At 43.1% G+C, this 23,356-nt stretch overlaps 3 protein-coding genes and 1 pseudogene across 3 annotated transcripts; 2 read left to right on the top strand and 2 right to left on the bottom strand.

Moving 5' to 3' along the window:
- Window positions 1-1,505: 1,505 nt before the first annotated feature.
- On the bottom strand, window positions 1,506-7,048 carry LOC143126077 (zona pellucida sperm-binding protein 3-like). Its single transcript, XM_076287995.1, has 9 exons — window positions 7,013-7,048; window positions 5,713-6,150; window positions 3,135-3,253; window positions 2,941-3,044; window positions 2,673-2,850; window positions 2,243-2,360; window positions 2,067-2,146; window positions 1,633-1,718; window positions 1,506-1,564 (listed from the first exon to the last, which is right to left on the bottom strand). The coding sequence occupies exons 1-9, from the start codon at window positions 7,046-7,048 to the stop codon at window positions 1,506-1,508; spliced, it is 1,218 nt and encodes a 405-aa protein (XP_076144110.1).
- Window positions 7,049-10,741: 3,693 nt separating this feature from the next.
- Window positions 10,742-13,250, bottom strand: LOC143126076 (zona pellucida sperm-binding protein 3-like). Its single transcript, XM_076287994.1, has 9 exons — window positions 13,242-13,250; window positions 12,577-12,954; window positions 12,322-12,440; window positions 12,107-12,210; window positions 11,787-11,964; window positions 11,386-11,503; window positions 11,221-11,300; window positions 10,862-10,947; window positions 10,742-10,800 (listed from the first exon to the last, which is right to left on the bottom strand). The coding sequence occupies exons 1-9, from the start codon at window positions 13,248-13,250 to the stop codon at window positions 10,742-10,744; spliced, it is 1,131 nt and encodes a 376-aa protein (XP_076144109.1).
- Window positions 13,251-14,612: 1,362 nt separating this feature from the next.
- Window positions 14,613-17,037, top strand: LOC143126075 (zona pellucida sperm-binding protein 3-like). Its single transcript, XM_076287993.1, has 8 exons — window positions 14,613-15,188; window positions 15,325-15,442; window positions 15,554-15,658; window positions 15,801-15,975; window positions 16,252-16,369; window positions 16,455-16,537; window positions 16,830-16,915; window positions 16,979-17,037. The coding sequence occupies exons 1-8, from the start codon at window positions 14,613-14,615 to the stop codon at window positions 17,035-17,037; spliced, it is 1,320 nt and encodes a 439-aa protein (XP_076144108.1).
- A 3,379-nt stretch (window positions 17,038-20,416) lies between these two features.
- Window positions 20,417-23,151, top strand: LOC143126074 (zona pellucida sperm-binding protein 3-like; annotated as a pseudogene).
- Window positions 23,152-23,356: the final 205 nt, after the last annotated feature.

Genomic DNA, 23,356 nt, shown 5'->3' with positions numbered 1-23,356 from the left:
GAGCTGATGCCTTTTCATCTGATGTCTGACACCTGAGTCTGACAGCTGAGGATGTACTAAAATATACACCGTACTGCCGCTATTCTGAATGTAAATGCCCTTTCATACAACTAGTTGATTAGTGTGGAGTTGTGTGGAGCTTCCAACAGTTTTGGCAACAGCTTTTACCTTTGATAATGGCATCTGATATCAACAGCTGCACTATTCAGCCTCATGATGGAAGTTCCAGGAAGAACTTTAGGCACAAACATAAGTGTGAAGGTATACACTAGTTCATCCTCAGTCATCTATGAAGGAAAGGAGAGCAGTCGGTTTGTGTAATATATTGTGCAGAGAGGTCCTCCTCTGTGAAAGCACAGTCACCAAGAGACATATCTCTGGTGGGTGGGGGTGGGGGGCGTGGCCTATTGGTTAGAGATTCGGACTTGTAACCGGAGGGTTGTTGGTTCGAACCCAGACCAGTAGGCATGGCTGAAGTGCCCTTAAGGAAGGCACCTAACCCCTCACTGCTCCCCGAGCGCCGCTGTTGTTGCAGGCAGCTCACTGCACCAGGATTAGTGTGTGCTTCACCTCACTTTGTGCCGAGTGTGTTTCACCAATTGGGATAAATGCAGAGACCAAATTTCCCTCACGGGATCAAAAGAGTACAAAGTATATATACACTTATACTTATCTGCTGATTGGATCAGCTGGCCAGTGCCAAAGAAATCTCAATGCACCTTCACACCTCACTGCCACATAATTGACCGGTACCAGCACATTATTTGCTTTTAGCCCCATCTGTACACTGCCAATTCCTAGGAGAGTACAGTGGTGGGTTGGATGTGCATAGGGGCGTAATGGTTCATAAGTTATCCATGCAGATAATGTTTATATTCAGTGTGTCTGCAATGTCTTTATACAACATTTCTTCCAATTATTTCCAACAGTCATGGGACGTCAGGCAATGTTTTCGTGCTAATCTTCGTAAGTTGGTATATGGTAAATGACTCATTACAAGGCGAATGAAGACTCTCGCCCGCCCCTACCACCTGTAAGAAGAATGTCCCACTTGCAAGTTCGGAGTATCCTACCTGCCGACCGAAGCAGGGTCAGTTTACATCCTGCATACAGCACAGAGGCAAGCTAAGAAAATTCTAGCGATTGTTGCAAACGTGTGTATAATGGCAGAGCCAGTGAAGAAGCAGTGAAAACCCTTGACGGAAGATGCAAAGAAAAGGAAAAGAGCTTCAGACCGAGCGAGGGGGAATTATGTCTTCATACTTTAGAAGGCATAATAAATAGTGATGTCAGACCTTGACTTTCAATCAGAGATGGTTAATGTTTAAAAACTAAAAGTTCAAGGGGAGACTTAGACCAAGAGACACTTGTTGTAGGAGTGCAGACTCACATGGAGAAATGGACCTCAACCATAAAAATACAGCCCTCAAATTATGAAAGACAAGAAACTTAAAATGTAGATTTTATTACAATTTCATTTGAAATACAGACATTAGCAAAACAGCTCAGTTTTCATTCTTGACCTTTATTGGCCCCAAAGATGCCTCCGATTCCCACTGTCCATCTGTGCCAAAAGATAAATATTTTGCATAAACATTAAAAATCCTGCAGCATCAAAAATGTTAAGAGGACCAAATGCTATACCTGCAGCCCCTCCTGTTCCACACGTAGAGTCACAGCAGACACACATCTCATCCGTGCCATCAGAACAAGTCCATCTGAAAAGGACCACAGTTAGCACAGACCAAAATTCTCACTATGCACAGACATAAACAGAATTGTCTTAAGTATTGAGCAGCAATGCTTTTCCTGTCTGGCGAGACCCAGAATATGGAGGCACATGTGAAGACCAAGAAATCATTGCAAGTCATTTTAGCAAGTTTCATATTCATACAGGTAGACAGAAAAGTGATTCTCAGTAGCCTTTGATGCAAACTGGAAAAAATGTCAATTTCATTATTTTATGGCTTGTGAACATTTAGATCCAGAGATGTAAACAGAATAGCATCTAGGTTGAATTACAAATTTCCCCTCAAACAAAACTACAATCTTGGCCCCTTGCTTACTGGTCATTAGAGAAGGAACAAGCCTTGTGGTTGGACACTGTTGAGGCTGAGGTTGCCACCAGCTGGCAGGTAATATAGATCTGTAAGGGAGAAAGACATTGCCATTATGCCCACTGCCCAGGTTAGATAAGTGAAAAGCACAAAAGCACAAGAAAAGTTCTGCCGCCCCCTCTTACATTGTCTCCGTGTCCCTGTGCAAATCTAAAGGCCTCCAGCTCAAACCGCAGCTTGTCATCCTGAGCACTGGGCAGGAAGCGAGATCTGGAGCCGGTCAGCTTGGCATCAACAAGACACCTGCAGGAAGGGGGGGGCGGGGGGGTAGACATTAGCAAAACCTTTCCCATGGTTAAAGTACCCTGTGAGCCAACTTGCTAACTACTGCTTTCAAACACCAGCAGCATGGATGATGCTGAAAAAGCTACAATTTACCAACTGATTAGAAGTTAATAAAGTTGCAATCAATTCAGTTCAGACCCATAAAAACCTAAGAGCAAACCTGAATCTAGGATACCATCAAACCTTCATATGAGCATATGCAATGGAAGGAGTTAATTTATAAAGCCTAAGACACGTTAAAAATAAAATAAATTTAAGGGCTTCCCTCACCCATGGTTCTCAATGAATGAATATCTGGGTAATGCGTTCATATCAGGGACTGCAGTGGCCACACAGGAGTGGACAAACACACGCAACGGCACGTGGTTGTACTGGATCACAGCGGCTTCAATGTGCAGGATGTGTCCAAGGTAGTAGGTGTTCGGGGCCCGCTCAAACTTCCAGTCATCTAAAAACACATAGACAGAGGTAGGGGCTACTAACACAACCATGCACTTTGGCTTGTTTCTACATGAATTCAGATGCAGACTCCACAAACCTGTCATGAGTCTCAAGGAGAAGACCAGGACTTCCTCGGCAACCTTAGTGGCGGCATAAGGGACCCAGGTTGGCCTGAGGGCATCACTGCTCACATTATGCTCCCTGACATTGAAATAAAACACATGAGACTCGAGGGTCTCCCATGTGGCACAGCATAAATACCAGGCCAAATTGGTTGGCAACAGCTTTTACCTTTGATAATGGCATCTGATATCAACAGCAGCACTATTCAGCCTCATGATTGAAGTTCCAGGAAGAACTTTAGGCACATACATAAGTGTGAAGGTATACACTAGTTCATCTTCAGTCATCTATGAATGAAAGGAGAGCAGTGTCCATTAAGCAACACTAACTAGATGTACCACAGAGCGGTACAAAATATGACCGCTGCCCAGTCCAGCACATTTTTTCCACAAAAATAAATCACGCTGAAAGGCCTATATGATTCTAACTGTCTCACTAAATTGCACTCAATTCTCACTGGTATCTGCTAGAGAACAAGTACCAAAACATAATTAGTTCATAGTAGGGTTGGGACTTTTCAGGAATTTTCATGTTCGAATATTGATAACGTTATCAAACAATTAATCGATTATTCACTAAAGCATGACGTCACTTGTCTCCGCTCAGAGCCATCGACATGGTTTGAATTTATCTTCACCATCACCCCCACACAAATTAAGGTCAAAACACGCACATGACAGGACTGATTTATCAAAAATAGATTTAAGGAAATACGCCATTTAGAGGTTAACTTTTGTTTATTACAGTGCATTATGGCATCCGACGGATTTTTAACATGTAGGCCTAGGCTATGCAAACGCATCACTGCCTGATCACTTAAAAAAAAGTAGGCTACAGCCTAGACTAGACCTTTGAAAAATAAAAATAATAATAACATTGGAAAATAATGACATTAAGAAATAACACGGTCTAATGTCTGTATTCTGTTAAACTTCAGCTCAACGCTGGCGGCAATTAGCCTATTTGACAATTGAGTTTTAACTTAGATTACGTTACTATGAACGAAATTGATGGCCATCAAACAGGACACAAATTCACAATAACGATATCAAAACCTGGCTTATTGCCATATTAGATCATTGAACTGTTATAAACTGACTGTCGTGGCAACGTATTGGCGAGATGCAGGCTACCTTACAGGCTACAGTAAGGTGAGAAACTGGCCTGCATGGACTGCCTGGGCATACATTACCGATCACAGACTCACCTATGTGTTCTTGTTCATAAAAATCAACATATTCACATGTTCTGGGGTAAGGTGTGTGCGCAATCGATTTACAGTCAGTCCGGCAGCTGAAAAAAATCGTTCAGATGGGACGGAGGCTAGTGTAGCCTTAATTGTTGGCTGCTGGTGAGCTGGCTTCGCCGGAATTAACGTTCGGATGTAGCCTACATTTTTCAGATGATATATTAGTGGAAACGTTGCACTATGGTAGATAAACAGGGCGTCAAAATAATTACATTGGACTTTATTGTCTTTTCTAGAGAAATGGTCCCACACTGCACTTCTCCGCAGCCACTCCACTTCTAGACCGCTTCAACTCTGCTCGTCTCGTCGTCTGTTTCGCACAAGATACCGGAAGTTATAGCTGTTCTCATAATGCGCGCGACTAGAACGATTATTTATTAGGCTTAGAATTTTAGTCGAATAAATTCTTACAAACAAATAATCGATCATCGATTATTCATTACCAACCCTAGTTCATAGATTCCACATGTAAAATTCATTTTATACAACCCCACCCCCATCTTGCCTGTTCATAATTCTGAGAAATTCTTGAATTGTGTGCATGTGTGCGTGTACACGTTTATGTTTATGTGTGTGTGTGTGTGTGCGTGCTTGTGTGTTTGCCTGCGTATGTGTGTTTGTGCATGTGCATGCATGCATACATACATATGTCTACTGTGTGAGTATGTGTCATACGTATGATTACTGTGAATGTATGTGTGTGCGTGTGTATCTGTTTATGCACATGTGTGCACATGAAATGGGTTAACATGACCCCTGGAGGCAAATATACGGAAATTATTGGTCATCCTAGGCCCTACGGTTCTCAAGATATTCACAGAAAACTGTGTCTGCCCTACCCTCCTTTCGGGGGGTCCAGTACAGCGGGGGGGCTACAGATCAAAATGAAAAACGATGGTTCCATGCTATCCATGTGGAGTTACATGCCCACCAAGTTTCGTGTACCCCGGTCTTTCAGTGTCCCGGGAATCCTTGTTGGTGTATGGTCACTAAATGTACACATAAATTATTTTATTGTAAGGCCCCCCATGAACGAAAGTTCACAAAACTTGGCGTGCATTCAGAGGGTGTCATAATGATCCTACACTTCCAATTTCATGAGTGGTTATGGAATGGGTTGACATGGCCCCTTGAGATCAACATACAAAAAAAAAAAAAAAAAAAAAAAAAAAAAAAGGGTCCTCCTAAACCTTACGGTTCCTAACGGTGTCTGCCCTACCCTCCTTTCGGGGGGTGCAGTCCAGCGGGGGGGGCTACAGATCAATACGAAAAACGATGGTTCCATGCTATCCATATGGGGTTACATGCCCACCAAGTTTCGTCTACCCCGGTCTTTCAGTGTCCCAGGAATCATTGACGGACATGAGAGCGAAAAAAAAAAAAAAAAAAAAAATTACTAAACCTATATGACCGCCACTTCGCTGCGTGGCGGTCATAATAACAGTGATCGATAACACCTCAAGTCATAGGAAAGTGGTACTTTAGAGTATACAGTACCTGAAGCCTGCTGCCACAGCCATGCAGTTCAGATTCAAAGATCAAAACCTGTGCAGAGGAGTCCTCCTCTATGAAACCACAGTCACCGAGAGACATATCTGTTGATTGGATTAGCTGGCCAGTGCCAAAGAAATCTCGATACACCTCCACTTGCACATCAGCCTCTCCACACCTCACTGCCACAGAATCGGCTGGTATCGGCACATCGGGGACAAACGGTACCGGTGGCTCTACTGGTGTCTCTGGTCTCTTGGGGAACGTCCATTTCAGCTGCTTCACATGAGTTTCTAGTTTGTGCTGGGACTGAAAAGGAACAGGCTGCTGGACAGGCTTGCGGAGCGCTTCACGTACAGGTTCTGGATCACTGTGGGGATCCTGTGGCAAAGATCCATTGCGGAGCGCTTCACGTACAGGTTCTGGATTAGCACTCTGGGGATCCTGTGGCAAAGATCCATTGAGAGATTCCTTAGTGTGGTCGCCATCTAGTGGAGAATATGGAAAACCACCAAAATACGATCTGTATTTTTTCTTCAAAGGACCATACCAAAGCAATCGATTAGCTTCAGTCTGGAGAGTAATTGCAAATAGCACCAAAATAACACTAGGACAGACTAGCGACCCCATTGCTAAGATCTGAGCTTCACTCTCCACTAAGGCAACCTGGTGAATAACTCGATCTATATAGACCTGCTTTTTATTTGGTGTTGAATTACATAGGCCCCACCCTATTCTTGAGTCAAGTCAAATTATCATCTACACCTGTGTTACACACATGTCACTCTGCAAAATGGTGAGGTCAGGTGTGTGTCATGATTAGGAAAGCAAGCTGATTGTTCACCTGAAACCAATTAAAGTGTTGTGGACACTAGTGCTGTGGAGTGAGCTGTCACTTGCCATGCACATCAGCGCCTAACTTTTTAACTGGCAAACCCAACAACACGCCAACAAAATAGACCTAAATCATAATTTACCAACCAATTTACACGGTGGTGTTGGCAAATTCTGATGCTGGTGTAGTTGTATTGAGAACAATGGAATCTAATGTAATTAATGTTGAGAGCGGAGTGCGCCGAACTCATGTAGCTTGTGCTTGCCCTACTAGTTGATGTAAAAATGGCTGCTGTAAAAAAGGTCTATTGTGGAGTTGGACCATTAGTAGCGGACATGCGTCATACACAGCCCACATAGCTAACAATAGGTCAATCAGCAGTGACCAAAAGTGCAGTGACAGCAGGCTTCAGATAGCCTAAACTTCATCAGACCTACGGAAAAACACTTGATATTAAAGATAGAAATGTACCTCTGGTAACTGCTGATATGCCATACACAATCCCATGGCGGGACTCCAGCGTTCTGCCACCCAAAGCTGGAGGACAGACTAGGACTTGAATTTCCCCTTAGGGATCAATAAAGTATCTATCTATCTATCTAGGACATACTGCATCTGCTGACTCAAAGCTGCCTGGTAGGCTTACCGCTCTTTCTTTTGTGGACAACTCAGGAGGCAGCTCTGCTAGTATTCTTTTGTCTCTCCATATATCTACTCAGGCATTTGGGCTGCAGTGCTGAAGATGCATTTTTGGATTTTTGGTAGGAGATTGTTAGAATATGTGATTGAAAAGTGTTATAACGGAATGCTCATTAGGCTACTGCAGACCTGTCATACAGCTGAAGGCTTTGAAGATCGCTAAAGAGCTAAGCACCAACTTCAAATCCTTAAAGATGCGACGCAATGCACAGTCGTTGCGTAGAAGTTGTGCCCATCAGACTTCGAGGAGAAGCTAACTCTTTTCAGCGGTAAACTATGTGACCAATTTAAGGAAAACTCATTCTGACTCTTCTTCTCACTCAAACTTCGATCTGAAGGGCAATGCTGATTAAACGTCATGTGTTTTTTGCGATGACAACATCCGTCAGTGTTGAAACTCAGACATCCCAACCTGCAAAAAGTCATTTCAGGGAGGGATCACGAAACCCCCCCGCCCCCCCTCCCCAAATAAAATAAAATAAAATACTAAATACTAAATCAATATGCGGGAGACTCCCGGAACTTCCGGGAGACTTGAGATGTCTGGAAACTGCTAGTTTCGAGTTAGACATGTAGGCTATGGTTGATGCAGTTATTGAAAGTTATATGCTTCTTTTCTTTCATAATTGGTAGAAATACCACAGTCTTCTTTATAAAAATACCAAATAATTCATTAATGTAGTTACTCATTACAAGTTATTCATTTAATTTAAATTTGACGAATGTATCCCAAAAAAAATGAATGAAATTTCTCTCATGAATTAGGCCCAATTGAAATGGTGTTAAACAGCCTATAAATGAATTCATTGCGTAATCACCAGCATTTAAAAAACAACAAAAATATTTAATCTACAAAAAGCTGCTTCTATTCAGGCTATTTTATAATTTCCCCAAAAAATGTCCAGGGGGGTCGGTCTTATATTTGGGCCAATATGGTATATTTGTTTATTTTCATTGTTTATTTTCATTTGGCTATTGATTGCATGGACATTACTGTTTATTATTGCTATTCTCATTAATGTAGTCTCACCAAGTTTTTAAAACTGTTCATTGTTAATTTAACTATTGTTTTATTTGTAAGTTGGTTTGACAAACACATCTGCCAAGTCCCATATCCATATATAGACAACTGCCATACTGGCGTTGTAAACTAACCCCATGCATTTATATGAAGGGTTTTTTGAGTGCTGTGTCTCCTCACTAGAAAGTCTGACAGATGATTAGCTGACTACCTTGAAGAGTAGTGCAGATCAGCTTGTTCAGTGAATAGTTGGATTATTAATATTATGTGGTAGGAATGGGCTCTTTGCACGAAAGGCTCTAAATGCGGCCGTTTTGTATCCGGTGGAGTGTGTTGTTGTTAACTTGCATAAATCCTTCTTTATCATAACATGCTGATTTATTAGGTGCAACACCCAACCAGGTCAGTGTAGACACTAATCACATTAACAATAGCGACAGGTTCAAACACACCTGTCTCCACCGTTAACAAACTAGTTATATGCGCAAAGAGTCAATTTTCCATCACTGAGTGAGTAATGCTACAACAGATAAGGTTCATGTTCAGAGTGTTTGTCATGTCTTCATACCACATATTCCAATAATTGCCAACCTCTACACATTTCCAACCAAATCTCCAAATGTGGCTTTCAGGGTCTTTTAACAGTAGCCTGGTTAAAATCATTTACTTTGTGAAGAGTCTGGGTACTCACGATTGGGAAATGCTTCAACACTAGCATGGTGACAGACTAGACCAAAGTCCAACCACAAAGCCAATCACATTGATCAGGGATTCCAAACGCAACTTCCTACTTCGCACAAACTTCACAATCTGACAACAGCATCGGCAGTCAGGAAACAATGCATGTTGGCCTAATTTTTCGCCAAATCAATTCACACATTATTCTGACTGCAATTTGATGCATGTAGGCATTGGTACTACCACAGCCACTTTTGATTTTGAAACTAGATCCCCTATCACAGATGGTCTTGACTTTTGGGGTCTTATGGAAACGTTAGTGAATGTGTTCCAAACTAGTATCTCCTTGAAAGGAGATCTAGGTGGTCATATAGGCTACTTTACATGTAAGTGTTCAGCCTTTAGTCATCCAGTCCATGTGTGAAAGCACTACAAACACAGTCGCCTACTTCAAAGCATCCTTTAAATCAATATGGTCAAGTCAGACATTGACACTTTGAATAAGAGATGGTCAACATTCCAAAATAAAAAAAAGTTCTGAGGGGACAGATTTAGGCCTAGTCCACACGTACCAAACCGATCTTTTTTTCCTCCGTCTTCCCTGGAACCGTATCAAGAATATTTGCGTCCAAACGGATCCATCTCAACACGACTCAACACGTTACTTCATGCCCCAGGCCTATAGGTGTTAGTTTCTTTACAGAAATTGACCAAAACTTGCGCTTTACAAACAGACGGAATAGGCTACGACGAATTGTTTGTGTGGACTGATGGTGAACTGTCAACTGTAGTCAACTGTAAAACAAATAAACTTTATTTTACGGTTTGTGAAGGGTGCAGTCCCGTCCTTTATTTGGCTAACGCAGGTAGGCCTACTAATCACCTTTACTTTCTTTGGTTGTAGGATAGTCCGTGATTCACATTAGTTTTGGCCATCACCGCAATTAGGCTACTAAACGCAAGGCTTACCCAAGTTCTAGGCTATTCTGTCGCCACGTTTATAATATTGCTATAAAACCTTCGTTAGTAGGCTAACAGTCAATACTTTTGCCTGCATCAAATCGCGCATTTGCATTCAATGTGCTACCATCGGCTTAACGTGAGTTCTATGCGTCTTTGTATGCTTATATCTGATTTCACTCGACTGTGAATGCATGTATATATGTTGTAAGACATGCAAAATAAATGAATGACACTACGCACAAATTAATGTAGCCTAAACTTACACCGCACTTTCCTAATAACTTAAGTTCTCTCACGTCACTGACAGTAGCTAGAATGCATAAAAAAAAACAGGGAAAAACAGTGTTCACTCCACCAAGTCATAAGCTATCGGCGCTGCGCAGCACCAGTTGTGATATTTATCTTACGGAGTGTTATCGTAGGTAATGTCATGTATGAAAACTAGTATTGTTAGGCAATACTATAAGTGCAAGTCCAGGGCAGCTGAGGTGTGGCGATGACATCATCGATACGCAAGCAGGATGTGCGGTTTCGCTGTCTAAACGAATTCAAAGGGGCTACGGTTTCAGATTTCTCCACTCTGGGACCAGGTTTCAGAAAAGTGCGGTTTCTGGCAGTGCGTTTACAGGATTCGTTTGGACGCTCGGCCAAGACAAAGCAAAACCTCTGCGTTTAACCTAAAAAGCGTCTCCGTGTGGACAGGCCCTTAGCCTGAGGGACACCTAGTGGCGTAGCAGTGCAGACTGAAACTTGCAATGGAACCCAACTGGCAAAAAAGGACAAGCTAGTCATGTAGATTTATGCCATTTTAATTTAAAATGCAGATATTTGCATAACATTTAGTATGCTTCAATGACCTTTACTGGCCCCAAGAACGCCTCCGATTCCCACTGTCCATCTGTGCAAAGGAGAAAGATTTTACATAAACGTTAAACCACAGTGTCAAAATTTAAGAGGACCAAATGCTATACCTGCAGCCCCTTCTGTTCCACACGTAGAGTCACAGCAGACACACATCTCATCCATGCCATCAGAACAAGTCCATCTGAAAAGGATCAGTTAGCAGACACACACCTCTAGGATTAGTCAACTATGCCCCCAGTTTTGGATCAATTCTCACTACAGAATTGGGTCAAGTATTAAGCTGTAATGCTTTTCCTGGGTCAGACAGACAGATGGAGGTAGATGTAAAGACTAGGCATTCACTGCAAGTCATTTTAGCAAGTTACTCATACAGTTAGACAAATGTGGTTCTCCGTAGCCTATTGAGCCAAACTGGGGGAAATAAAAAAATAAATCTTAGCCTTTTACTTACCGCCGGTCATTAGAGAAGGAACAAGCCTTGTGGTTGGACACTGTTGAGGCTGTGGTTGCCACCAGCTGGCAAGCAATATAGATCTGGAAGGGAGAACGAATATTACCATTGTGCCAAGGATAGATTAGTGAAACTCCCAAGAGCAGCATTTCCATTTCCCTTGCTTACATTGTCTCCGTCTCCTGGTGCAAATCTAAAGGCCTCCAGCTCAAACCGCAGCTTGTCATCCTGAGCCCTGGGCAGGAAGCGAGACCTGGAGCCGGTCAGCTTGGCATCAACGAGACACCTGCAGGAAAGGGAAGATGGACATTAGCAAAACCTTCGCCATGGTTGAAGTAGCCTGTGAGCCATCTTGCTAACAACTACTTTTCAAACACCAGCAGCATGGATGATGCTGAAAAAAGCCAATTTCTACCGACTAATTTATTAAACTGCATTAGTCCATGTCCTGCTCTAAGAGCAATTAACTTTCAGACCCAAGAAACCTGAAGAACCTAAGAATAAAGGCTTTTTAAATTAACTCCAAGACACTGAGGAGAGATTAAAAGAAATCCAATAGCTTCCCTCACCCATGGTTCTCAATGAATGAATATTTGGGTAATGCGTTCATATCAGGGACTGCAGTAGCCACACAGGAGGGGACAAACACGCGCAACGGCACATGGTTGTACTGGATCACTGAGGCTTCAATATGCATGGTGTCTCCCAGGTAGTAGGTGTTGGGGGCCCGCGCAAACTTCCAGTCATCTGAAAACAATAAAAAGCCAGAGTGGATTTACTCCCCCTTCACTGTACTCAAGAACACTAGGTTTGTCCGAAAAGTAGCATTGAAAATCTGCTATTAAGTTTGCTTCTCAAGTGCAGTCATGTAATGCAGGATCCCACAAACCTGTCATGAGTCTCAAGGAAAAGGTCAGGCCCTCCTCAGCAACTTTAGTGGCAGCATAAGGGACCCAAGTTGGTCTGAGGGCATCACTGCTCACATTATGCAGCCTAACATGTGAATAAAAGCATGAGACTTGAAGGCCCCGCATTTGGCATGGCATCAATACCTGGCCAAACCAGCATGCAACTACTGGCACTGCCAAGAAGGGCAATTATTACCTTGAATAACGGCATTCTATGTCAACTGTAGCACTGTTTGTTCTTACAATAGGAGATGCACCGAGGGCTTGGGGTGCATACACAAGGGTGAAAGTATACACCAGTTCATCCTCAATCATCTATGAATGAAAGTTCAGTCATTTAGATATAAATGTTGAATTATATTTGTGCATTACATCAGCCAACACAAACTGCATGGCGACATTAAAAACACTACACAAGTCATGTTGGCTTAGCATTTTAGACACAAGTTACCTGGAGCCTGCTTCCACATCGGTGCAATTCAGAGTCAAACACTAGAACCCGAGATGAGATATCATCCGAAGTCATGAAACAGTCACCGAGACGGATATCACCTGGTTCAATCAGCTGGCCAGTGCCAAAAAAGTCCTGGTTCACTTCCACCAGTATGTTATTCTCGCCGCACCTCACAGCCACAGAGTTGGCTGGGACCGGCACCTTCGGCACAAACGGCACCTCGGGACTCATGGGTTTCTCTGGCATCCGTGGGTACTTCCATGACGGCTGCTTTTTGGGCTCTTGCAGTGTTTGCTTGGACTGAGAGATAGCAGGCTCTTGGGCAGGCTTGCGGAACACTTTACCAACAGGTTCCTGAGCAGATTTCCAAAGTCTCTGTGACCAGGAGCGACCAAAAGAATCCCCAGTGTGGCCCTCCCCTTGTGGTTTATATACAGATGACCAGTCAGAAATACCTGAATGGTCCTCCCCCTCATGATAAAGCCAAGGCAGTTGTTTAGCTTCAACCTGGAGAATGATCACATACAGTACCATAGCAAAAACAAATGGCGCATTGAACCCCATTGTAAAGATGTGTGCCATTCTTCCCAACGGCAACCTAATCAGCAGAGCTATCTGTTTAGACCCGCATTTTATGAGGCTTAAAACTGCATAGATCCCACCCCAGTCATTACTGGTGTAATTATCAGCAACGCCTGTTGACACTCACATGCCAGTTATCACAATGGTGAGGTCAGGTGTGCATCATGATTAGGAGAGAAATGGTGCATTAATGGCACCTGCCTGGGAATGACAAGGACCGCCCCCGTGATTACTTTGTTTTTCCCACAGCGAGTGATCATGTGCTTTGCCGTCGGAATATGTGACAAACACGGATGCCACAACAAAGGTTAAAACATACGCTCACTAATCCTAAATAAACAACTGTATTTGCTTACATTACAATATAGTGTAAGACACTTGTGAAAGAATGATATGCAGCTTTCAAGTGACAAACACGGCAAACTCCCAAATTATCATCTACACCTGTCACTCTGCAAAATGGTGAGGTCCAGAGTAGTAGATAAATCCCTACCATACAGTTTAGTGTGAGTGTCTTTTTTCTTCTTATTTTTTGGCGGTTGTCAAACCGCTTTACAGGATTTTAAATCATCAACTGATTTTGATGGAAACTCAGCTGTTCTAAATTGAATCTTAATGTGTTTCAGATAAACAATCCGCATGCCTAGCATTCATGGGCATCAGAAAAAAACTTTTTCCCAGTGAAAACGTCATCATCCACTTGTACACTTGCACACTTTGCAACTTGTTGTTGTTGTCCTGTTGTCCTGAACACTTCTGAACACACTTCTGCTGCTCTTACATAACTTGCACCACTATGCCACTTGCATACTTAGGTCAAACAAAACTACCTCAGCCATTTATTGGCCTGACTTTTGCACTATTATATTGACTGCCTACTGTATGCACAATTGCACAATTTCAACCAAATTTTGCTGCTCTTATTTCTTCATTGTATGTGCCTTCTTATTTTTACTTTTTATATTGTTTACTTGAATGTTATGTTTGTCTGTGGATCTAATTGGTAAAATATGTCTTGTCTCCACCGTGGGATAGTAGGAAACGCAATTTCGATCTCTTTGTATGTCTTGACATGTGAAGAAATTGACAATAAAGCAGACTTTGACTTTGACTTTGATCATTCCGCATCATTCACCTCACGTTAGGTGCCAGTTAGGGGCTCGTCATCACTTTTGTCATCACATTGTAGTTCGTTTGTAGTCCATGTGGCCTTTGTTGTGGCATCTGTGTTTGTCACACATTCCGACGGCAAAGCACATGAACACGCACCATTTCTCTTCTAATCATGATGCACACCTGACCTCACCATTGTGATAACTGGCATGTGAGTGTCAACAGGTGTTGCTGATAATTACACCAGTAATGACTGGGGTGGGATCTATGCAGTTTTAAACCTCATAAAATGCGGGTCTAAACAAATAGCTCTGCTGATCAGGTTGCCTTTGGGAAGAATGTCACACATCTTTACAATGGGGTTCAGTGTGCCAGTTGCTTTTGCTATAGTACTGTATGTGATCAGTCTCCAGGTTGAAGCTAAACGACTGCCTTGGCTTTATCATGAGGGGGAGCACCGTTCAGGTATTTCTGACCGGTCATCTGTCTATAAACCACTAGGGGAGGGCCACACTGGGGATTCTTTTGGTAGCTCCTGGTCACAGAGACTTCAGAACTCTGCTCAGGAACCTGTTGGTAAAGTGTTCCGCAAGCCTGCCCAAGAGCCTGCTCTCTCTCAGTCCACGCAAACACTGCAAGAGCCCAAAAAGCAGCCGTCATGGAAGTACCCACGGATGCCAGAGAAACCCATGAGTCCCGAGGTGCCGTTTGTGCCGGTCCCAGCCAACTCTGTGGCTGTGAGGTGCGGAGAGAATAACATACTGGTGGAAGTGAACCAGGACCTCTTTGGCACTGGCCAGCTGATTGAACCAGGTGATATCCGTCTCGGTGACTGTTTCATGACTTCGGATGAGATCTCATCTCGGGTTCTAGTGTTTGACTCTGAATTGCACCGATGTGGAAGCAGGCTCCAGGTAACTTGTGTCTAAAATGCTAAGCCAACATGACTTGTGTAGTGTTTTTAATGTCGCCATGCAGTTTGTGTTGGCTGATGTAATGCACAAATATAATTCAACATTTATATCTAAATGACTGAACTTTCATTCATAGATAATTGAGGATGAACTGGTGTATACTTTCACCCTTGTGTATGCACCCCAAGCCCTCAATGCATCTCCTATTGTAAGAACAAACAGTGCTACAATTGACCTAGAATGCCGTTACTCAAGGTAATAATTGCCCTTCTTGGCAGTACCAGTAGTTGCATGCCGGTTTGGCCAGGTATTGATGCCATGCCAAATGCAGGGCCTTCAAATCTCATGCTTTTATTCACATGTTGGGGTGCATAATGTGAGCAGTGATGCCCTCAGACCAACTTGGGTCCCTTATGCTGCCACTAAAGTTGCTGAGGAGGGCCTGACCTTCTCCTTGAGACTCATGACAGGTTTGTGGGATCCTGCATTACATGAATGCACTCGAGAAGCAAGCTTAATAGCAGATTTTCAATGCTACTTTTTGGACAAACTTAGTGTTCTTGAGTACAGTGAAGGGGTAGTAAATCCACTCTGGCTTTTTATTGTTTTCAGATGACTGGAAGTTTGCGCGGGCCCCCAACACCTACCTGGGAGACACCATGCATATTGAAGCCTCAGTGATCCAGTACAACCATGTGCCGTTGCGCGTGTTTGTCCCCTCCTGTGTGGCTACTGCAGTCCCTGATATGAACGCATTACCCAAATATTCATTCATTGAGAACCATGGGTGAGGGAAGCTATTGGATTTCTTTAATCTCTCCTCAGTGTCTTGGAGTTAATTTAAAAAGCCTTTATTCTTAGGTTCTTCAGGTTTCTTGGGTCTGAAAGTTAATTGCTCTTAGAGCGGGACATGGACTAATGCAGTTTAATAAATTAGTCGGTAGAAATTGGCTGTTTTCAGCATCATCCATGCTGCTGGTGTTTGAAAAGTAGTTGTTAGCAAGATGGCTCACAGGCTACTTCAACCAAGGTTTTGCTAATGTCCGTCTTCCCTTTCCTGCAGGTGTCTCGTTGATGCCAAGCTGACCGGCTCCAGGTCTCGCTTCCTGCCCAGGGCTCAGGATGACAAGCTGCGGTTTGAGCTGGAGGCCTTTAGATTTGCACCAGGAGACGGAGACAATGTAAGCAAGGGAAATGGAAATGCTGCTCTTGGGAGTTTCACTAATCTATCCTTGGCACAATGGTAATATTCGTTCTCCCTTCCAGATCTATATTGCTTGCCAGCTGGTGGCAACCACAGCCTCAACAGTGTCCAACCACAAGGCTTGTTCCTTCTCTAATGACTGGCGGTAAGTAAAAGGCTAAGATTTAATTTTTTGTATCCCCCCCCCCCCCCCCCAGTTTGGCTCAATAGGCTACGAGAACCACATTTGTCTACCTGTATGAGTAACTTGCTAAAATGACTTGCAGTGAATGCCTAGTCTTTACATCTACCTCCACCTGTCTGTCAGACCCAGGAAAAACATTACAGCTTAATACTTGACCCAATTCTGTAGTGAGAATTGATCCAGAAACATTCCAAAACTGGGGGCATAGTTGACTAATCCTAGAGGTGTGTGTCTGCTAACTGATCCTTTTCAGATGGACTTGTTCTGATGGCATGGATGAGATGTGTGTCTGCTGTGACTCTACGTGTGGAACAGAAGGGGCTGCAGGTATAGCATTTGGTCCTCTTAAATTTTGACACTGTGTGGTTTAACGTTTATGTACAATCTTTCTCCTTTGCACAGATGGACAGTGGGAATCGGAGGCACTCTTGGGGCCAATAAAGGTCATTGATGCATACTGAGATGTTGTTCAAATATCTGCATTTATAATAAAAATGGCATAAATCTACATGACTAGCTTGTCCTTTTTTGCCAGTTGGGTTCCATTGCAAGTTTCAGTCTGCACTGCTGTGCCACTAGGTGTCCCTCAGGCTAAATCTGTCCCATTTTTTATTTTGGAATGTTGACCATCTCTTATTCAAAGTGTCAATGTCTGACTTGACCATATTGATTTAAAGGATGCTTTGAAGTATGTGACTGTGTTTGTAGTGGTTTCACACATGGACTGAATGACCAAAGGCTGAACACTTACATGTAAAGTAGCCTATATTACCACCTAGATCTCCTTTCAAGGAGATGCTAGTTTGGAACACATCCACTAATGTTTCCATCAGACCCCAAAAGTCAAGACCATCTGTGATGAGGGGGGGATATAGTTTCAAAATCAAAAGTGGATGTGGTAGTACCAATGTCTACATGCATTAAAAATTGCAGTCAGAATGTGTGAATTGATTTGGAGAAAAGGTAGGCCAACATGCATTGTTTCCTGACTGCTGATGCTGTTGTCAGATTGTGAAGTTTGTGCAAAGTAGGAAGTTGCGTTTGGAATCCCTGATCAATGTGATTGGCGTTGTGGTTGGACTTTGGTCCAGTCTGTCTCCATGCTAGTGTTGGAAGCATTTCCCAATCGTGAGTACCCAGACTTCACAAAGTAAATGATTTTAACCAGGCTACTGTTAAAAGACCCTGAAAGCCACATTTGGAGATTTGGTTGGAAATGTGTATAGGTTGGCAATTATTGGAATATGTGGTAAGAAGACACGACAAACACTCTGAACATGAACCTTATCTGTTGTAGCATTACTCAGTGGTGGAAAATGGACTCTGTGCGTATAGCTCGTTTGTTAATGGTGGAGACAGGTGTGTTTGAACCTGCCGCTATTGTTAATGTGATTAGTGTCTACACTGACCCGGTTGGGTGTTGCACCTAATAAATCAGCATGTTATGATAAAGGATTTATGCAAGTTAAAATTGTTATTTAATTGAGCAAACAAGACATTCAGTGTTGGAGTGAAGATGTTAGGAGCAGAATATAACCAATGCTGTTACAACACACTCCACCGGATACAAAACGGCCGCATTTAGAGCCTTTCGTGCAAAGAGCCCATTCCTACCACATAATATTAATAATCCAACTATTTACTTAACAAGCTGATCCGCACTACTCTTCAAGGTAGTCAGCTAATCATCTGTCAGACTTTCTAGTGAGGAGACACAGCACTCAAAAAACCCTTCATATAAATGCATGGGGTTAGTTTGCAACGCCAGTATGGCAGTTGTCTACACATATGGTTATGGGACTTGGCAGATGTGTTTGTCCAAAGCAACTTACAAATAAAACAATAGTTAAATTAACAGTGAACAGTTTTAAAAACTTGGTAAGACTACATTAATGAGAATAGCAATAATAAACAGTAATGTCAATGCAATCAATAGCCAAATGAAAATAAACAATGAAAATAAACAAATATACCATATTGGCCTGAATATAAGACCGACCCCCCCTGGACATTTTTTTGGGGGAAATGATAAAATAGCCTGAATAGAAGCAGCTTTTTGTAGATTAAATCTTGTTTTATAGGCTATAGAATTTGTTGTTTTTTTGTTGTTTTAAATGCTGGTGATAACACAATGAATTCATTTATAGGCTGTTGGCCTAATTCATAAGATCAATTTCATTCATTTTTTTGGGATGCATTCGTCAAATTTAAATTAAATTACTACATTAATGAATGATTTGGTATTTTTATAATGCCATAAAGTGCAAAAGATAGACTGTGGTATTTCTACCAATTATGAAAGAAAAGAACCATATAACTTTCAATAACTGCATCAACCATAGCCTGCACGTCTAACTCGAAACTAGCAGTTTCAACACTGACGGGTGTTGGCATCGCAAAAAACACATGACGTTTAATCAGCATTGCCCTTCAGATCGAAGTTTGAGTGAGAAGAAGAGTCAGAATGAGTTTTCCTTAAATTGGTCACATAGTTTACCGCTGAAAAGAGTTAGCTTCTCCTCGAAGTCTGATGGGCACAACTTCTATGCAACGACAGTCCATTGCGTTGCATCTTTTATTTGAAGTTGGTGCTTAGCTCTTTAGCGATCTTCAAAGCCTTCAGCTGTATAACAGGTCTGCAGTAGCCTAATGAGCATTCCGTTATAACGCTTTTCAATCACATATTCTAACAATCTCCTACCAAAAATCCAAAAATGCATCTTCAGCACTGCAGCCCAAATGCCTGAGTAGATATATGGAGAGACAAAAGAATACTAGCAGAGCTGCCTCCCGAGTTGTCCACAAAAGAAAGAGCGGTAAACCTACCAGCTTTGAGCCAGCAGATGCAGTATGACCTAGATAGATAGATAGATACTTTATTGATCCCTAAGGGGAAATTCAAGTCCTAGTCTATGTCCTCCAGCTTTGGGTGGCAGAACGCTGGAATCCCGCCATGGGATTGTGTATGGCATCAGTAGTTATCAGAGGTACATTTCTATCTTTAATATCAAGTGTTTTTCCGTAGGTCTGATGAAGTTTAGGCTATCTGAAGCCTGCTGTCACTGCATTCCTCGTGTAACCCTTTTGGTCACTGCTGATTGACCTATTGTTAGCTATGTGGGCTGTGTATGACGCATGTCCGCTACTAATGGTCCAACTCCACAATAGACCTTTTTTACAGCAGCCATTTTGACATCAACTAGTAGGGCAAGCACAAGCTACATGAGTTCGCCGCACTCCGCTCTCAACATTAATTACATTAGATTCCATTGTTCTCAATACAACTACACCAGCATCAGAATTTGCCAACACCACCGTGTAAATTGCTTGATAATTTATGATTTAGGTCTATTTTGTTGGTGTGTTGTTGGGTTTGCCAGTTAAAAAGTTAGGCGCTGATGTGCATGGCAAGTGACAGCTCACTCGACAGCGCCAGTGTCCACAACGCTTTAATGGGTTTCAGGTGAACAATCAGCTTGCTTTTCTAATCATGACACACCTGACCTCACCATTTTGCAGAGTGACATGTGAGTAACACAGGTGTAGATGATTTTGACTTATCAAGAATAGGGTGGGGCCTATGTAATTCAACACCAAATAAAATGCAGGTCTAAATAGATCAAGCTATTCACCAGGTTGCCTTAGTGGAGAGTAAAGCTCAGATTTTAGCAATGGGGTCGCTAGTCTGTCCTAGTGTTATTTTGGTGCTATTTGCAATTACTCTCCAGACTGAAGCTAATCGATTGCCTTGGTATGGTCCTTTGAAGAAAGAATACAGATCGTATTTTGGTGGTTATCCATATTCTCCACTAGATGATGACCACACTAAGGAATCTCTCAATGGCTCTTTGCCACAGAATCCCCAGAGTGCTAATCCAGAACCTGTACGTGAAGCGCTCCGCAATGGATCTTTGCCACAGGATCCCCAGAGTGATCCAGAACCTGTACGTGAAGCGCTCCGCAATGGATCTTTGCCACAGGATCCCCAGAGTGCTAATCCAGAACCTGTACATGAAGCGCTCGGCAATGGATCTTTGCCACAGGATCCCCAGAGTGATCCAGAACCTGTACGTGAAGCGCTCCGCAATGGATCTTTGCCACAGGATCCCCAGGGTGTTTATCCAGAACCTGTACGTGAAGCACTCCGCAATGGATCTTTGCCACAGGATCCCCAGAGTGCTAATCCAGAACCTGTACAGGAAGCGCTCGGCAATGGATCTTTGCCACAGGATCCCCAGAGTGATCCAGAGCCTGTACGGGAAGCACTCCGCAATGGATCTTTGCCACAGGATCCCCAGAGTGATAATCCGGAACATGTACATGAAGCACTCGGCAATGGATCTTTGCCACAGGATCCCCAGAGTGATCCAGAACCTGTACGTGAAGCGCTCCGCAATGGATCTTTGCCACAGGATCCCCAGAGTCATAATCCGGAACCTGTACATGAAGCGCTCGGCGATCGATCTTTGCCACAGGATCCCCAGAGTGATCCAGAACCTGTACGTGAAGCGTTCCACAAGCCTGTTCAGCAGCCTGTTCCTTTTCAGTCCCAGCAAAAACTAAAAACTCCTGTGAAGCAGCTGAAATGGACGTTCCCCAAGAGACCAGAGAGACCAGTGGAGCCTAAGGTACCGTTTGTCCCCGATGTGCCGATACCGGCCGATTCTGTGGCATTGAGCTGTGGAGAGGCTTATGTGCAAGTGGAGGTGTGTCGAGATTTCTTTGGCACTGGCCAGCTAATCCAATCAACAGATATGTCTCTAGGTGACTGTGGTTTCATAGAGGAGGACCCCTCTGCACAGGTTTTGATTTTTGAATCTGAACTGCATGGCTGTGGCAGCAGGCTTCAGGTACTGTATACTCTAAAGTACCACATTCCTATGACTTGAGGTGTTATCGATCACTGTTAGTGTTACTTGATGGACACTGCTCTCCTTTCCTTCATAGATGACTGAGGATGAACTAGTGTATACCTTCACACTTATGTATGTGCCTAAAGTTCTTCCTGGAACTTCAATCATGAGGCTGAATAATGCTGCTGTTGATCTCAGATGCTATTATCAAAGGTAAAAACTATTTGCCAACTTGGCCTGGTATTTGTGCTGTGCCACATGGGAGACCCTCGAGTCTCATGTGTTCTATTTCAATGTCAGGGAGCATGATGTGAGCAGTGATGCCCTCAGACCAACCTGGGTCCCTTATGCTGCCACTAAGGTTGCCAAGGAAGTCCTGGTCTTCTCCTTGAGACTCATGACAGGTTTGTGGAGTCTGCATCTGAATTCAAGTAGAAACAAGCCAAAGTGCAGAGTTGTGTTAGTAGCCCCTACCTCTGTCTGTGTTTTCAGATGACTGGAAGTTTGAGCGTGCCAGCAACACCTACTACCTTGGACACATCCTGCACATTGAAGCCTCAGTGATCCAGTACAACCACGTGCCGTTGCGTGTGTTTGTCCACTCCTGTGTGGCCACTGCAGTCCCTGATATAAACGCATTGCCCAGATATTCATTCATTGAGAACCATGGGTGAGGGAAGCACTATTTTATTTTTAACGTGTCTTAGGCTTTATAAAATTACTCCTTCCATTGCATATGCTCGTTTGATGGTAGCCTAGATTCAGGTTTGCTTTTAGGCTTCATGGGTCTAAACTGAATTGACTGCAACTTTATTAAACTTCTAATCAGTTGGTAAATTGTAGCTTTTTCAGCATCGTCCATGCTGCTGGTGTTTGAAAGCAGTAGTTAGCAAGTTGGCTCACAGGCTACTTCAACCATGGCGAAGGTTTTGCTAATGTCCATCTTCCCTTTCCTGCAGGTGTCTCGTTGATGCCAAGCTGACCGGCTCCAGATCTCGCTTCCTGCCCAGGGCTCAGGATGACAAGCTGCGGTTTGAGCTGCAGGCCTTTACATTTGCACCAGGAGACGGAGACAATGTAAGCAAGGGAAATGGAAATGCTGCTCTTGGGAGTTTCACTAATCTATCCTTGGCACAATGGTATATTTGTTCTCCCTTCCAGATCTATATTGCCTGCCAGCTGGTGGCAACCACAGCATCAACAGTGTCCAACCACAAGGCTTGTTCTTTCTCTAATGACTGGCAGTAAGTAAAAGGCTAAGATTTATTTTTTTATTTCCCCCAGTTTGGCTCAATAGGCTACGGAGAACCACATTTGTCTACCTGTATGAGTAACTTGCTAAAATGACTTGCAGTGAATGCCTAGTCTTTACATCTACCTCCATCTGTCTGTCTGACCCAGGAAAAACATTACATCTTAATACTTGACCCAATTCTGTAGTGAGAATTGATCCAAAACTGGGGGCATAGTTGACTAATCCTAGAGGTGTGTGTCTGCTAACTGATCCTTTTCAGATGGACTTGTTCTGATGGCATGGATGAAATGTGTGTCTGCTGTGACTCTACGTGTGGAACAGAAGGGGCTGCAGGTATAGCATTTGGTCCTGTTAAATTTTGACACTGTGTGGTTTAACGTTTATGTACAATCTTTCTCCTTTGCACAGATGGACAGTGGGAATCGGAGGCACTCTTGGGGCCAATAAAGGTCATTGAAGCATACTAAGCAAATATCTGCATTTTAAATAAAAATGACATCTACATGACTAGCTTGTCCTTTTTTTGCCAGTTGGGTTCCATTGCAAGTTTCAGTCTGCACTGCTACACCACTAGGTGTCCCTCAGGCTAAATCTGTCCCCTCAGAACTTTTTATTTTGGAATGTTGACCATCTCTTATTCAAAGTGTCAATGTCTGACTTGACCATATTGAT

The sequence above is a fragment of the Alosa pseudoharengus genome, unplaced genomic scaffold (genome assembly GCF_046254945.1).
Source record: "Alosa pseudoharengus isolate Yale_2024_CS ecotype anadromous, Long Island Sound unplaced genomic scaffold, YU_APseudo_1.1 YU_APseudo_1.1_scf_16, whole genome shotgun sequence".
Classification (NCBI taxonomy): domain Eukaryota; kingdom Metazoa; phylum Chordata; class Actinopteri; order Clupeiformes; family Clupeidae; genus Alosa; species Alosa pseudoharengus.
The sequence above is the reverse complement of the archived record's forward strand: the minus strand, read 5'-3'. Positions and strand labels throughout refer to the sequence as shown.

Bases quoted from the DNA above. Each gene is read 5' to 3' on its own strand.
- LOC143126077 (XM_076287995.1), bottom strand. From the start codon at position 7,048: ATGGGATTGTGTATGGCATATCAGCAGTTACCAGAG. The intron at 2,851-2,940 runs GTTTGTGGAGTC...ATGTGTTTTTAG, and splicing joins CTCCTTGAGACTCATGACAG to ATGACTGGAAGTTTGAGCGG. The intron at 1,719-2,066 runs GTAAGCAAGGGG...GGTCCTTTTCAG, and splicing joins TGTTCCTTCTCTAATGACCA to ATGGACTTGTTCTGATGGCA.
- LOC143126076 (XM_076287994.1), bottom strand. The intron at 11,965-12,106 runs GTTTGTGGGATC...TATTGTTTTCAG, and splicing joins TTCCTTGAGACTCATGACAG to ATGACTGGAAGTTTGCGCGG. The intron at 10,948-11,220 runs GCGGTAAGTAAA...GATCCTTTTCAG, and splicing joins TGTTCCTTCTCTAATGACCG to ATGGACTTGTTCTGATGGCA.
- LOC143126075 (XM_076287993.1), top strand. From the start codon at position 14,613: ATGTCACACATCTTTACAATGGGGTTCAGTGTGCCAGTTGCTTTTGCT. The intron at 16,538-16,829 runs GTAAGTAAAAGG...GATCCTTTTCAG, and splicing joins TCCTTCTCTAATGACTGGCG to ATGGACTTGTTCTGATGGCA. The intron at 16,916-16,978 runs GTCCTCTTAAAT...TCCTTTGCACAG, and splicing joins GGCTGCAGGTATAGCATTTG to ATGGACAGTGGGAATCGGAG.